The 17,631-nt window shown below is 37.5% G+C and overlaps 1 protein-coding gene across 3 annotated transcripts in view; it reads right to left on the bottom strand.

Annotated features, from left to right (window-relative positions):
- The window catches only part of LOC131693442 (troponin C, isoallergen Bla g 6.0101), a 65,899-nt gene that overhangs the window by 20,158 nt on the left and 28,110 nt on the right, over window positions 1-17,631 (bottom strand). For all 3 annotated transcript variants that reach the window (XM_058981246.1, XM_058981247.1, XM_058981244.1), the window contains exon 2: window positions 15,785-15,812. In XM_058981246.1, the coding sequence (XP_058837229.1) occupies window positions 15,785-15,812 (28 nt within the window). The remainder of the gene's footprint in view (window positions 1-15,784; window positions 15,813-17,631) is intronic.

Genomic DNA, 17,631 nt, shown 5'->3' on the forward strand with positions numbered 1-17,631 from the left:
AGATTTCGCAAACACAAAAACGCTCCGATAATTGGTCGGTGTAAAGGCAGACCCGCACTAAGTGACATTGCATTGATTTCGCGAAAAACGAGTTTATAGTTTGAATCGTAGCATCCTTTACGTTATAATTCGTTATAATTAATTCTAGTTTAGTATAACATATTCCAAATCTGGATAAAGTCAAAGACAGCTGAAGAAATGATTTATCCAGCGCTATTATTATCTCATTTTTATGATTTTGCGACTTAGTCCGGTCTGATTTAACACCGCCCAATTTAGTGAACGCCATAATACTTATAACCTGATTAATGCGGCCTTAAACGCGCACAAATTAACGCTCATTTTCGTGCGATAGTAAGGTCCCTACGCCCACACACTTGAACCGTAACTCAATATCGCAATAAGAATGACGGCCCGCTCCAATTGGCTTTAAGCAGTGTTTTAGTAGGTGATATTTCCAGTATCGTCTGCGATTGAAGTGAGTGATTCTGACTGGAAGCCCTTCGGAGTCCCTAGCTCTACGGCTCCAATAGGACTCTCTCTCTCTCTCTCTCTCTCTCTCTCTCTCTCTCTCTATCTCTAACAACAAAAAATTATACCTCGAATTATGACCAAATATTTAGTTGAAAAAAATTACCCGTTGTTTGCCCCAATTAGTAATATTGTTACTCCGGAAACAATTCATTTTTGCGAAAAAGTACAAACAAAATATTCGCCCTAAAACAATCTAAAATTCGTATAAACTGCTTTGATTTTAAATCAACACCGCACAAGTTACATTAGTAAAACAGTTTCTCTAAGAAACACTAATATTTCCAGAGTGTGAACTGTATTATACTTCAAGAAAATTCGAAGATGTCGGAGCTATGCGTACGATAATCGTCACAGTTGAAGCTCAGAATAAATTCATGCCAGAACAAGTTATAAATTCTTTTGAGCTCTGCATCACAAGAAAATAGATTCGAAGGAAGTGGAATATAGCGAAGCAGATTATATGGACCAGACTGGCTTTAATAAATATCACCCAATAGTTGTTCTACTAGGATGCTAATAAAATTACTACAGATGAATGCAGTTAGATTTTGTTATGAATTTTCTTGAAATAATTCTATAAGTATCGTTTTCGCTATCTTATTTAATGAATTAACAATATAATTTTTTAATTACGAAAATCATGATAAGATCTTATGTAGGGGGAGGGGGAGTTCGTCAAAATCTTACGAATTCTTATCTGGGGGGGAGGGGGAGGTTGGAATGTTCTAAAAATGCCTTACGTCATTAGTGTACGGTCCCCAACTAGACGACTTAGATGACGTCATGGATACGACAAACTCGTTCATAGCATCCAGATGCTCGTCCGCTTCGTACTGTTAAATCGGAGGGATTAGCTTCGAAGAATAAAGAAGGATATGAGAAGATCTTGGAACTGGCCGCTGGCGTCAGCGAGATGATTGTGTTATCAGGTCAGCTCGTAGTGCCTATAACAAATGCTGTAGATCTGCAGAGAGGGCTGACTGGAAAAACCTAGCCGGTTAAATAAACTTCTTTCAAAATCGGAAGATTTTCAAATGAACTCCTTAAAAACTAGATATGGTGTTTATGGCGCAGACGAAACTTTGACACAGCACGCACACCTTGTAGGTTGTATCGATCCGAAGTTGGACAATGTTCACAGATCTCATTGTGGTGATTTGGTTTCGTGAGCGTTAGAACGTACATTGGTTACCACTGAATCGGTCATAGGGGTAGTTGACGGGTTAACTCCATACAATTCACCTGTAAAAGATGTAATATTTCCCGGGTTACTGTAAATGGGATTTGATATTCTGGCACATGTCTTGAAAAAGATAATGCTTACCAATCTTGCTACTTGGTATATCCCGAAAGCAAGGCGAGAAATAACTGCTAGATTTATTCCCAAAGGTGGGCGCTCAAGCTATGAAGATTTCAAGAGTGGAGGCCTATCAGCTCAAGTTGTTTCTTCTAAAGGATTGGAACGGATAATCGATCATCACTGCAGGAATATTAGCATAGTTGAGTATCACCGCACAAAATGCAACATGCATATCAGTGTAGGAAATCCACGATCAGGCCTTCTCACTCAAGCAACATAGCTTGGGTGTCCAGTCTACTTTCTACTTCTGCCGCAGTCAGACGTACAATCGAGCCAAGTGAACAACAGGCCTCTCGATCTAGTGTGCATTGTCTCGAGAACAAAGGAAACATCGGATTATTCTTGTCATCATGAGTAAAGTTGACGAAAAAGCTTTACTCCGACCCAACGCTGCGGTCGTTGACTTTAAATTTTGTATAAAACGACCGAGTTTTAGTGAAGTGGAATGCTTTCTGAAGGTAAATATGCAACTTAGGCTTGCGGAAGTCTTGTACCTTCAGTATCATCATCTTCGCAATGCAGTGTTAATATCATTCAACACGTTAGCACAAGCCGATCGTTTCGTTTTGAAGAACAACTTAACACACGTGGTTGAAAGTGACAACGTTGGAATTAAAATGCCCGTTTATATTGAGAATGATTATATAGATGTAAGGTTATATGACCTATCACCTCGTACCACTCCTGAGCCAATTGCAAAATGCATTTCGCAATACGGAGAAGTAGAATCCATTACACCTGATACTTGGAGAATTTTCTTCACGGGTACTCCTAACGGCGTTTTTGTAGTGAGGATGCGGGTTGAAAGGCCTATACCCTCCTACTTGACAATAAAACTCAAAACTCACGGAGCTACAATTATGCAAACTACGCTATGCACCCATGAGGGGCAAACTCCTACGTGCAAGTATTGTAATCAGACAACTCATCATGGACAACCTTGCGCGGGAGATGCAGAGAAAAATACATCTCAACCGATTGCCAACTGATATACGGCAAACCAACCTAAAACAGAGTTTTCAATACCAATACCTGAACCACAAACGGTGGCCAAATTTGTGGCAGCTGTTCAGACCATAATGACAACCGTAAAAGAATCATCCAGCACCCCAAAAGCAACTATAAGCAACATTGGCAACGAGTGTAGTAACAATGACGACGGATTTACACTGATCAACAATAAGTGCAAGAAGCAGGGGAGAACATCTGATCCCAGACACCAAGCCAGCTTCGACCGGGACGTGAAAAATAAGAAAGATAATTAAATGACCCCCATGACGCTGTTTGCCAACAGACCTCGCGAAAGAAGGTCTCCGCTCGCAATAAAAGGTTGCGCGCACGGAATCCAATAATACCACAATAATTCTCGTTTATATTTTTATTGCTACATGTATTGTAAACATATAAAAGACCCACAGCTCCGTTAAGCTACCGCTATGAGCCGTGTCAAATAAACGAATTAAAAAAATAAATAAAATAGCTTGGGTGTATTCCTAGATAATGAGGGTGCTATTAAACAATGTGCCCTTCCAGTCTATTCGGGAAGCGAGACGCGGTCATGCAGTATCTAGATGTATCTCAGGCTGGATAAACGCAATGCTTAATAACCGCATCAGGTAAAGTTAAGAAAGTTGAATATTTGCGGTTGTCCCTAAAGTGGCGTTTGTCATCTTTGTTATGGAAACTGGTTGCCGACGGCTTGCTGAGGAAACTCAATGTCTTTGGTTTCAACAGAGTATACCAACTATTGGCGCAATGTACAAATTTGTCGTCAAACAAAAGCTTTTGTGGAAAAAAAAAACCGAACACAGTGATTTCAAAAAACAACCTCTTACACTTTTCGCAACAATAACTGATCAAGGTTTTAATCGACCAATGCAAACTCAATTATCACTTGTCTACTATTCAGCATGCTGTGAATCGTAATCGGAACCTCATTCCCTCTGATATACAACTACCCAACAGCAACGCAATTGCGATATCAGGTCAGATGAAAAATAAGAATAAATAAATAAGAATAAATAAATAAGAATTGGGATATCGAGTTTTCGACTGTCCGTGCATAGACGAATCTGTTGGGCGACTGAAACTTAGTAATATACTTAAGTTTTTAGTCCAGGGTGGAAACGGACTATAGGGGTTGAGTCAATATATTCTGAACTATCGATCTATTCCTTGGATCTCTATAAAACTTTCGGAAAATATTCTCAGAATTTTACTGTCAGCTAAGATAATCAAATATTCGATTTTTAAAGAAAATAAATAGTATGTAACACTTTGAAATTGTCTGTTTCCAATCTTCAACTTAGAGCTGTGTTCATGCAAGCATTATTGGGGCCAATGGAACAGATTTTTCAAATTTGTTGGACAACCTCAAAACTCACTGCGCTAGTTGTGTTACGTGAAAGACGTATTAAAATGTCACTAAGGCAAAATTTATTAAATTTTTTAGTTTCTTTGCTCGTTTTGTGTAAAGAATAAAGTTTGCAAGTACAATATTTCACTGTAGAGGACGTCGTGTTTCATAGTTTCTACCGATGGGATTGGTAGCTTATTCCCCGTGAATTATAGTACTATGCAATAGGTAACCACATAGATGAACTATGAACCATTTTCGGCTGCACATAAAACATCTCTCCAAAAATAAATTGTAGAATAAAAGTGTTTCCCTGCTACCTACTTATGTCGTATAATAACATTCTACAAATATTTATGTTGGCAAGAGAAAGCACTAAAGAATAGCGGCACTGTTTTACAGGATGCTGTTTTCCATTTCTAGAAAAGAACGGAAAGGCGTTCCATCGGAGGAATTAGAGCACCGCCATTTCACAAAGAAAGATTCCATTAAAGTAGTTTCCTCAATTTATAATGCACGAATTATTTACTCTTAAAGAATGTTTTAAATTAACATCCGACGTTAGGTTCTTCACAGTGCTGTAGTTCGACTCATTGATCCGAAAATTCAAAAGGAAAAATTAGATGAGATTCTATGTGATTTTTTGACTTTGTGATACTTCTCACTTCTGTTGTTGCTGAATATTTCATTTGAGAACTCACAAACTGTTTCAATACCAATACCATACCCTGCCATCATTGATTGGTAGTGCCTACCGGGAACGTTTTAAATCCACAACTTGGTCACTGCACGATAAAAGTGAAAGCCCCCGCTCCATTTTGCATCAAAATTTGGACCAAAATGCACGGTGGTCCCCAAGCTTTAACATTTTAGCTTTGTTCACCCGCCACGTGCTTTGGTTTTGGTGCGGTCAGCAGAGCAGCCAGCGCCCAGTCAAAACGAACCATTGACCGAATGAACGGCAAACGACGACGACGACGAAAAAAAGTGATGAATTGACTGCAGGCAGCCGTGGATAAAAGAGTGCGAATTGCACGAATTGCCGAACACCGACCAACCGACCGACCCACCGACCGGTATATACACGGTGTCAATTATAATTGACTTCTTCGTTGTGGACGGTCCATTACCGTCCGACGACGACGACGACCGGCCGGCAGTCAGCGTCTTGCCTCCGGGTTCTTTGAATAGATTAGAAAAAAAAACACTCTTGGGCCGGCCAAAGTGGACGATGCCCGCGACTAAGCATATTGGATCTGGTTGCGCAATCGATCGTTTGAAGCACGTTTTGACGACAGGGTTGATATTTTTTTTGGGCAGTTCTGTTTCTGGGTCTCTGGGCCTATTTAGGGGTACGCGGTACGGGAAAAACTGTCGAAATGGGAGCACAGCGTCTGGATTGGATCCGTGGAGACATGGGAAAACACAGCCGAAAGCATTTAGTTGCCAATTCAACAACGCACTCGTCATGATTTAGTTAAGTGTTGCTGCAACGTGACAAGCAGATTGATTTATGTTTTTGCTTTCTGTTGTGACGGCAACCGGCGACAGTTTGGAGTGTTGTTCAGCATAAGAGCTTGTTGCTTTTTCGGCTTATGTAGTAGCACATTAAAAACATGCCAAACCGATCACTTTTCGGCTATCACTTTGTCAGCATTAACGCTGACACGATTGACCGCAAAGATAGGAGTTTTTTCTATCGTTTTTCACTGTTTAGGTAATTTGGAGAAATTTGATTATCCTGTTAAACCTAATATTCAATTAAAGAGAATATTTATTGCTCGAGATGACCTCGGATCAGCCATTGGTGCTACTCGCCCTTGCTGATTGCTGTGCTGTTATTGTTTTATTATCCGGCCATAAAACCATTCATAGCGTTCACCGATTGGTTCGATTGCTTGTAAAACTGTTGCTCGGAATACTACATAGCTGCGGTATGAGACCGAACGCACCTGACACAATTTTATTATCAGGTTTTATTGGCTATTTTCGCTAGGTTTTTGACGCTTTCGAACAACTAGCTGATGCGAAAATTACGACAGCGATAAGTGCAGTTTGCAGGAGAAGGAAAAAGAAACGCTTAAAGTTATCACCTTCCGTGGTAGACAGGTTGATCGGCCGTTATTGGTGCAAGGACAGGTCGTAAAATTGGTCGATGCATGTACCTTTGAAAGTGCAACTCGTTTGGTAACTGTGGACCAATCGGTGGTAGGGTGATGAGCCTATTTTGGCACCATTATGGAGAGGGTCGCACTATTTTTTGAACAACTTAAAAAGAAGCCATATTACCTATAACCTTTTTCAGAATAAAGTATCAGTGTACTGTTTCTTAAACATCTGTATAATGCTTATTTGGCAGAATTGTCTCAATTTTCAGCATAAATGAAAATAAATGTTCTATTCTGTGCATCTATTCCCACCTGAACGTTCCAATTATCGCCTCATGGGTGTGCCGATTTCCACCTCATCGAAAAACAATCTAGTTGAAACGCAATGCCTCATATTTCATTTGCGTCGATTCTAACTAGGTATCCAGATCATGGACGCCAACGCGTGATTTGTAAAACGAATTATTCTGCTTTTTTCAGCCGATCAAAACAAACGTAAACATTACGCACACGAAAGAAACTCATCAGCTGTTAGTAGAAGAGCGCCCAGAACTGCACATGCTGGAAATAACCATGCGAAAGTTAACAACTGGAATATAAAGTTCACATCACACATTACTTCCTCCCGATCCAAATTGTATGTGCAGATGAAAATAAAATATCTGCGATCAACAATTAGTTGAATAACTTGAAATAATTGATTACTTATACCTGAAATTGCATAACATTATGTTTTCAAGTTCATGTTTTGGTTTGGCCGCACTGGTGATTCTTTTCTGTATGATGGATGCAAAAAGTTGGTTTTGATTGTGGTAGTGTATCAGCAAAACATGCCAATAATAGGAACCCCCGTATTTAGTTTTATCCTATTATAACACTAGGCCTATTCTAGTGTTTGACGAGTGCTTTTAAAGTGAAATAATCGTAAAAAGGTTCTCCAGCTAAAATAAAGGTATGTATCAGTGCAATGTTTGATATATTTGTGCCGGAATAACGAGATATGAGGCGGTAAATGCTGGCTCGAAAGTATTTATTTTGCTAAGCGCCGTTGCGTCCTGTTTCGGTTCACTACGCGAGTGAGGCGGATCAGCAAATATTTCAATAAGGTGATTTTGTTTTAATTAAAAGTTGGATTTAGTGGATAGTTCTGAATACGTATGTGCACAACAAATAAAGAATATAACTTGAGCTTTTTTTGCACACCTGTTTTAGCCAAATCGATATTGTCATTATCTCATATGCTTGGTTCGAAACCAAGGGGTACGAAATAGGGTCACAATAGGCTCTACTGCCATAATAGGCACATCACCCTACTATCGCGGTTCATAAATAAGACTTGGTGCTCGATATGTCAGTTGAAGTACATTTGGTTTTATAGTGTTGTCTGGCGTTTTTCGTTTGTTTATGTTGCAACCAGACGGAAATTCTACTTTATAGCATAAAATAGTCGAATCTTCGGCGCATTTACTAGAGTTGCATTAATTTGTTTTGTCTTTGTCATATTCCTATTTTCTAGTTATTTCGTTTAGTAAAACTGCATTATTTCACGCTAAAAACTCTGAACCTGTTCAAAATTTTGAAATGAAACTCCTACATTGGAATGTTAAAAGCATGCCACTTCTAAAAATATTTGATTTTTTTTTAAATTTTGGTTTGTTCAACTTGCTTTTGATCGTGATTTGATTGACCTGTCATTAATTAAAAATAATCTTGTTCTTATGAATATAGTTTCTTTCGGATCGAACAAACTATCTGTCTGACTGTGTCTGTAGTGGGATCTGTTTCTATTCACAAGCAAACTTCGTAATAATAATGATGCTGCCCGTAATGATCACAGAAGTCCGCATAACATCTGCTGGAACTGTTTTCACACAAGTAAACGCCAGTCGCTATAATACAATCAGAGGGTACGGTAATCTTTTGTAGTGAATTCTGTAATTCAATATGTTCAATTACCAACAATCAGATGGAATACCCATTGCTGATTTCGTCGATAGTTTTGAGTGGGTACTCCAACTGAGTCATATAGTTGAACCGCAGTATGTGAATAATACAAGAGTTTAAATGGGTGTAGAATGAAACATTTACCTATAAATTCCCGGCAAACCTTCGCTATTCAGCATTAAGTTTTGGTAATTAATTATGACTATTGTTAAATTCGTCGAAAGCATAAACTTTAGCCACAAAAAAACAAGTTCATAAATTTACGGAAAAAATATGAAAATTTCATTGACTGAACGCTGTACGAATACCTTGGCCAAATTCCTGAAATAATGAACAATAAACCTCGCATTTATGCCACTATTGTGTTTTCAAAGAAATAAGCTCGTACCAAAAATATACATGGCGCTACATTCCAATGTTTGGTAGGGTTACTGTGGTCAGTTATGCGAATTTTCATTTTCAAAGCCTCCCTGAATCATTCACTTTCAAGTTGGCAGGATTTTCATTATAAAACCGTACGTCTTCATTTTAAATTGATGCCTTTCATTCACCAACTAAAGCTGTCATCTGCCTATCTATAGAGCACAGTTTCGGTTGCGTTTTCAAGCGTACATGAACAGGAAAACGTATGTTCAGAGTAGTTTTGCTTGCAAAATCTACCCCTATAGAGAGATATTCACAGGGTCAATGAAATTGAAAATGAATGGAAAATGATCGAGCAGCTCGGCTGTTTCACTGAATGATACAATGAATAAATGCGAATTGAACATAGTAGGACATGATTTGAGATTTGTTTATCTTTCAAGTTCAAACAAACCTTCTGAAAATTAGTAGCTCTAACTGTGGTATTAGGCTTTTGTCGTGATTCTTGTTCGTAATTTGAGGAGACATTGGTCAGCTAAAAGAACCAACAGTTAAACTATGTTCATGATTCGAGAAGCTTTTCGTAATTTCATATCACGTTACCATGATATTTCATTCATGAGTTTATGATAACGATTTAAGGACCTTAGCCACCATTTACTTCATCCATATACACATTTTCGTGATATTTTATTCACGAGTGCCGTATTTCTGGCAGAGTAGTGCGATCTGTGTTCAGGATTTCAGGATCTCAGTCATGAGTTTCGTAAATTCTGTTCACGTTATCTTTATTTTCTAATCATAGGTAGAGTGATTTATGCTCATGATCTCAGGACCTTAGTCTCAATTTTCGTAATTTATATCGTGGTTATCTAGATATTTCATTTACAAGTAGAGTGATTTATGTTTATGATTTCAGGATCTGTCTCATGATTTCTGTAGTTTGTGTGCACATTATAGTGATATTTTATTCTCCGATCATTCTCGTTAATATTGATAGCCAAAAGATTATCGGTTGTATTGCCTTATTTCTTAGTTTGCTTTTAGTGCATTGAATCATGTTCGTAGCGTTAATTGCGTTCATTATATAACTGTATTATTGGATGTCAAGTTATCCATATTGCATCATGTCCATAATAATATTATAGCTCGATTACTTCCGCAAGCCGACAAAACAGGAGTCCCTTATACATTTGTTGTGTACTTATTTATAATCTTCCATAAAATAAAAATTTTCGAGAGTAAGTTATCAAAAATGGCGGCTTTCTCGGAACAAGTTTTTTCGAATCTGCGGGCATTCTCGTTATTGAACCATTCAACCAATAAAATACGCGTTTTGCTCGTCTAAAAGAAGACAACATTTTCGGGCGCTGTAACCTACAAAATCGCGATATTTTAGTCATTACTGATTTTTTACAGCCGACCAAAGTGGAAAAAATTATGCGAAAAAACGATACTTTATTTTCAAGTTGCCGCCGTTTTGTTTCTATATCGAATTTTTTCGTGTTTTTAAGCTGGGGCGCCTCTTCGGCAAGTAACCTTCAAGATCGTTTTGGTTTGCTGCTTGTAGTCGATGAATTGGGTGCTCGCAGATGAGGTCGGTTTTCAAAACACCTTTTGCTAGAGGCACCATTTTGGACGCCACTTTTGACACCTTACACTCGAAAATTTTTGTTTTATAGATTGAACCCTAATAAACATTTTGCAGAATAGCGCATATGTCTACGTTATTTCACTTCTTCAAAAAAAAATTATCAAGCATTAGGTACACACACACACAATGCACAATTATATAAGAGGACCACTTTAACACCTACAGTATTGTAGCTCATGTTCATTATGTCAGCAGTTTTACACGATACTCGTAATTTTTCTTCATCGTATCGTGATATTCTAATAGATCACACTGATAGAATATATTCGCAAATCGCTATGCATTAGTTTCGTACAGATAATTTTCATAAAATATGCGAATTTTTCGTACATATAATTGATCGTTCGTAGTTCTATTGAAACACATTTATTTTTTATTACAAGTTTTTCGTGAAAACCACGAAACGACTTTCGTTGGCTTATTACGAAACAGCTTCGTTCAGCAAAGGAATTCTTCGCTGCTATATACGAATATCTTTATAATATTTACGAGCACCATTCGTCGAACCGTCAACGTCAACAGAGCTTCAATAGAGGTAGAATGTGGAGTCATTGTTGATGTTCACGACGGTCTCGATCTGGCTATTTAGTAGCCGTGTCCGTGTCCGCCGGTTTCAGGAAGATTTTCTAAACATCTTCCGCTTCTAGTTGATCCAGAATCCGGAGCAGTACGGATTCAGTTGAGCCATCGCTCGATGGTTTTGCATGAATAATTTTGAGTTTTTCTCTGCCGGAGCAATGTAAAAGAATATGCTATTAAATACGAAAACCTCTTAGATGAACGAAATGAATTCGTGCGACCAACGAGATTGTTCGTAATATACATAGACGTTTATTAAAATAAACAAAACATTTCGTTTCATTCACGAAAATTAATGTCGTCAACGACAGCATTCGTGCAATGTACACTAAATAAGTAAAATTCAAGAAAACTTTCGTTCATCAAGCGACCATTCCTTCATATCACAATAAAATCGATTTTGCCAGATCTGTTTTTCTAACTAAAAAAATCGGTGTTATCAAACATCGATCCCAAAAGATTGAATGAAAAAATAAGAAGATAATAAATACGAAAACTTTTCTAAGATGAACGAAATGAATTCGTGCGACCAACGAAGTCGTTCGTAATATACACAGACATTTATTGAAATAAACGAATGATTTCATTTCATTCACGAAAAATAATGTCGTTAGCAACGATAACATTCGTGCCATGTACACTTGGTAAGTAAAAGTTACTAAAACTTTTGTTCATCAAGCGTCCATTTCTTCACACCACAATCTTTCTAGTACTCAATAATGATGAGCAGGTTGAAATAGAATCGAATTTGCCAGATCGATCTTTTTAATTAATAAAAAATCGGTGCTGTCAAACATCCCAAAACATCGAATGCGACAAACGAAATCGTTTGTAATATACATAAACGTTTATTAAAATACACGAAACATTTCGTTTCGTTCACGAAAAATAATGTCGTTATCAACGACTACATTCGTGCAATGTAACTTAAATAAGTAAAATTCACGAAAATTTTCGTTCATCAAGCGGCCATTTTTTCGTGCCATAGTATAATCGATTTGGCCACATCGATTTTTTTAAATAAAAAAAAATCGATGTTGTCAAACATCGATCCCAAATGATTGACTGAAAACAAAAAGAGGCTAATAATACGAAAACTTTTCGTACAAAATGAATTCGTGCGACCAACGAAATCGTTTGTAATTTACACAACTTTTTATTAAAATAAACGAAACATTTCGTTTCATTCCCGCCGTTTCCAACAATACATTCATGTATTGTACACTAAATATGTAAAATTTACGAAAACTTTCGTTCATCAAGCGACCATTACTTCACACAACAATCTTTTTAGTCCTCAATAGAAGGGAGCAGGTTGAATTAAAATCGATTTTGCCAGATCGATCCTTTTAGTTAATTGAAAAAATCGTTGTTGTCAAACATCGATCCTAAAATATCGATTGAAAAAATAATATGCTAATGAATACGAAAACTTTCCAGAGATGAACGAAACGAAATCGTGCGACCAACGAAATCGTTCATCATATACATAAACATTTATTAAAATAGACGAAACATTTCATTTCGTTCACCAAAAATAATGTCGTTATCAACGATTACATTCGTGCAATGAAAACTAAATAAGTGAAATTCACGAAAACTTTCGTTCATCAAGCGGCCATTTCTTCGTACCACAATAAAATCGATTTGGCCACATCGATTTTTTTTTAAATAAAAAAATCTATGTTGTCAAACATCGATCCCAAAAGATCGACTGAAAACAATAAGAGGATAATAAATACGAACACTTTTCTAAGATAAACGAAATGAATTCGTGCGACCAACAAAATCGTTCGTAATATACACACACGTTTATTAAAATAAACAAAACATTTCGTTTCATTCACGAAAAATAATGTCGTTATCAACGATAACATTCGTGCAGTATACATTAAACGTGTAAAATTTACGAAAGATTTCGTTCACCAAGCGGCCATTCTTGTTCATGAACTGAACGAAACCTACTATTTAGAATGCACGAAAATACTTCGTTGCAGAAAACGACGAACGAATTCGTGTATTGTATGATCGATTTCATTATATTTACGAATTTAAATTATCAGTGCAATGTTTTATGATTTCGTGAACTCGGGACTAATTCGCTATGAATCTTGAATCAGTTCACGTATACATGAAGAATATTTTCCGGTTTGTAAACTATTCCACGAGCGAGAATGATCAAGAATGGAATTATGAACTAGTTCACGAATAAATGAAAAATATTTCATGCTTTCGGGAACTATTTCACGCACACGAATGGAGACTTGCAACTAGTATACAGGGAATCAACGATCAATGAACGACGAAATTCAGAGAATTCATTTTCGTCCTTTCCCTGCCTCTTTCATCGCTAACTGCATGAAAAAATAAAACAATAAAGGCGATGTCCCCTCCTCTCTCAATTCTATGAAAACGAGTAGCAGTAGCAGCGACTTTCGTTTTCCTATGACAATCCGAAGTTGCAATTTCGTTTTGATGCATGGTCAGTCATTTGCGATTCTCATTGATTAAATAAAATTAATGCAATGTGCATCTAATAATGCAACTAGAACATAGTTAAAATGAGAAATATGCACATCGATCAGACTTCCGTCTTACAATACCATCATTAGCTCGCAAATCTACAGAATCGAGCATCGACAAATAAATATCATTGCTAGTGTATGTTCGTTTCCCCAGCAGTAAGTTCAATATCGAATGTACCAATATCATTCTGAATCTCAAAGCGAAAACGAGCGTGTGGAGAGAATAATGAAAACGCTCTGCTACATGCTTGCTTTGTCCTAGCCCGTTGTCTCATTTTCGATTTCGCGAAGTGCTAGTGGTATGGAAAGAAGCTTCGTTCTTTCGTCTTTTTCGCCTAATTTTGGCAAATGAAATAAACATTTTCCGACTCTGGTAGAAATATAATAAATTCCTCTGCAAAAGCCATATCCATGCTTCTCAACCGGACTCTTTGTGGAATTTTTCCGGACCTAGAGACGCTTCAAGCCATATTATGCAGAAACGCTAAAGAGATCTACGCCACCGGCCCCTACCAGTATCTATATCAACTAATCTGCTGACGAATACGACTCTGATGAATCCTAGTAGGGAACATCTTCTACCGTGGCTAAATGCAATTGGAAAAGACAAAGATTGTTCAAAGTAGAAGGAAGCCGCGTATAAGACCTTCCGGGACGACAGGTCATCCGCTAGCTTTCGATAAAACGTGAGTGATGAGTTTGATGGAACTGGTGTCGGTTCGTTGGTGGATTAACGAGATAAACATCGATAAGCACTCGCTGAGGCACGGCCCGGCAAAGGGATGAACGATTGCCTTGCGTTGCTCTCAACAGAAATTCAAATGGTCTATGCTAGCAAAGAGCAGATGGCATCAGTTGTCTTGGATATTAAGGGGGCTTGCGATCCAGTTTCTATCAAAAATCTTTCCGAGAAGCTGCACCAGCATGGTCTTTCACCGATTTTGCACATTTTTTTTTGCTAAACTTGCTGTCTGAAAAATATATGAATTTCTCACATGATTTATCGACATCACGATTTAGCAACAGGGCCTTCCCCAGGCCTCATAGCCAAGCTCCCTACTCCACAATTCTTACGTGGACGACATTGACGGATGTTTTGTCAATTCCTGCACGCTAAGGTATCGTGCAGATGACGGTGTAGTCTCTATTACAGGTTCCAAAGCTGTTGATTTGAAAGACACTTTGGACAATTTGTATGCTTGGGCTTTCCAGCTAGGTATCGAACTCTCCACGGAGAAAGCTAAGCTAGTCGTATTTTCGAGGAAGCGTGAACCTGCGCAACCACAGCTTCAATCAATGGCCAAACTATTGCTCAGGTTTCAACATTCACATATCTCGGAGTATGATTCTACTCTAAAAGTACTTATGTCCTTGTACTTCTATTACATTGCACAAAATATGAATTCTTTTTCTTATTATCCCAACCGTGTCATTCTCTCTCATGCTTCTGGTTCAAGTGTATTCTTGGACACATCCATGAAAGATGAGATTCGTTGAATCCCAGGTCACATACGTCCGCAAGTGATCCCAAGCATCTTTCACAGTAAATTTCGAGAAGTCAGAGCTAGGTGCTGATACTTGATACTGAGCCCACCGACCACTACTTTATCTTTTTTAACAGCCTCAACTCAATAGAGGCTCTTCGTTCGGTGAAACCTAGAAAACATATTCCGTATTTCTTGGGAAAATCGTGGAGCTCTATTTATGTATGTATTTATGTTTGTTATTTTTTACATTTTAATGACATTCAATTAGCTAGAGATTACTGGGTAGGGAAAGTTATTAGAATTAGAGCCATAGTACTCCAGTGAGAGCTAGAATGTGAAGTCAACAGATCGGAAAACTAGAAGTAGCAGGGTCATTAGAACATAACTTTTCCTACCCAGTAATCTCTAGCTAATTGAATGTCGTTAAAATGTAAAAAAAAAAGAAAATGTGACTAACATAGTCACATAGGAAAAAAAATATGTTTGTTATATTTTGAATAAAATTTTGAAGATTTTTATTTGTATTGAATCACCATGGGAATCACTGATGCTATTGAGAACAATTATGGCAAACAGAGAACTCTTCGATCGTTCTGATGCCAAATTAAGAGAACCAACAAGAATAATTTTATTATCGTATCACACCCTTAACCCTCAAATAGGCAAGGGGTCTCAGAGGCCCGGCTAGTTACAGTTCTCTAGTTTCAATGAACTTGTAATTTGAAATACAAATGATCGAGCGTTTTCGGGCTTTCGATTCTCTCACTGCTAAAACGACAAAAAAGAGACTTTTGATTTCATTGGGAGTGATGCTTCTTGAAGTCACAATTTTAATTTGTCTTTTTGAGGGTTAAGCAACATAAAGTGTACTTACGTTCCAGTTGCTGCTTGTCAAGATCCTCCTGTAAATAGAACAAAACAATAATATTCGTTAAACCGAGTTATACTCTTTGCAGATAAAACTTGTTTATAAGTTAATCTTTTAGTTTCTTCACAGATCTAACAATGATTTTCTTGTGGAATTTGAATTTTTTACCTTGAATGTAACCAAAAAACCAAATTTTCTTTTAAATAAAAATCTTGAATCTCAAATAACTAACTATGAAAATGTTGATATTTTTCTGGCTTAGTGGGCAAAAATCCATCGGAAAATTCGTAATAAAAAGTTTTTTTTGTACCTAGTAATTGCCACCGGAATTTTCTGTATCGTTGATGGGGTTGTGCATCAAATGAAAGACATAGATCGAGCCCTTGAATTGATAATTCTTGAGCGTTTTTTCAAAACGTCATATCTGCAATGAGTTACTCTCTTTGTTTACTTTCTCTTCTGTTAATAATTCAGTCACTTTAACATTTATCCCTCAACTCTTTGCATAATATGCTAGTTAAAACCACCGTCTTTCGATCTGTACTGTAAAATAAGTGAAAAGTGTTATAGTGACGCCGTAAAAATCGAAAGAGAAAGTAAACAAAGAGAGTAACTCATTGCAGATATGACGTTTTGAAAAAACGCTCAAGAATTCTGTTCTCTTTTTAAAGATTGGCCATGCTAACAAAGCCCACATCGAAAAGCCCATCCTTTCCAATCAAAAATGAATCCTAAATTCGGAATAACATCCGCCTAAAAATAATGGCAAAAGCGAACCCTACAAGCAGTAGGTACGTAATTCCCTTCTGTGCCATATGTAAGTGTAAAGCCAATCTTATTTGTATTCCACAAGTCTGTGAGTCTACCCGATTAACATCTACTATACAAAACAACGGCAAATAATCCAGTGAAATGCAAAAATAAAATGCTGTCAGTACACTGTCAGGAGATGAAAGATGGGTCGGTGCTAATCGGAGAGCTATGGTATAAGTTTTGTCCATTACAAAATGCTATGGCGTGGGATTTTGGTTTGTGTCATAGCTACTGAAGTAGGGTTAGAGTACGTGGAAGTGTGATGATGCCCTATGTCAGGAGACGTTACAAGCGGTATATGCGTGTTTCCTGGGGGAATCCCATGACAAATGTAGGGCAAATTATCTTGTTTGATTGCAGAAGGATTCAAAAGGAATGTGTTCGTTTACGTGACGTTATGAGACATCACGACAAGTCTTTTTACAATTAGTCAAAGTTTTGTTTTGAGAATAAACCCGTATTGAAATTTATTGTCTGTGATTTCACGTGTTCTCAATATGTTATTACTGTGATATATAAATTAATTGCAAATTTCATTACAAGAAAAGGTTCGCCAAAACTCATCCATTCAACCGATCGTTTTCAAACTTTCGAAAAATTAAATAAAAAACATTATTTAAGTAATTCCATATTCGTTTTACTCAATTTCATAGCCATACTGAAATGCTCGAATTTCCCTCTTAACGCCGTGGTTGTGGGAATTGGAAGGGTGGGAAAAATGACAGCACAAACACAAACAGCAGATAAGTTGAACTTACAAGTAGTTCAAATCGCCTGCAGGAAGGGCTAAAGCTCTACCTCACTGGATTAAACACTTTAGTGTGTTACTAAGTTTCAGTCGCTCAAACAAATTTACAGAATGAACCTTTCCCACAATGAATGGTCTACGCTGCAACATTTTCGCGCTCTCTCTCATCGATCCTGCAGAGAGTGTTAACCAGAGGTTTGTGCTCCGGTGCTCTTAATTGATGTTCGGTTGTCATTCAATAGGATGGAAGAGTGCACTTGAATGACACCTCCAAGTACAAACAACACGATAA

This window comes from Topomyia yanbarensis, chromosome 3, assembly GCF_030247195.1.
Source record: "Topomyia yanbarensis strain Yona2022 chromosome 3, ASM3024719v1, whole genome shotgun sequence".
Lineage (NCBI taxonomy): Eukaryota > Metazoa > Arthropoda > Insecta > Diptera > Culicidae > Topomyia > Topomyia yanbarensis.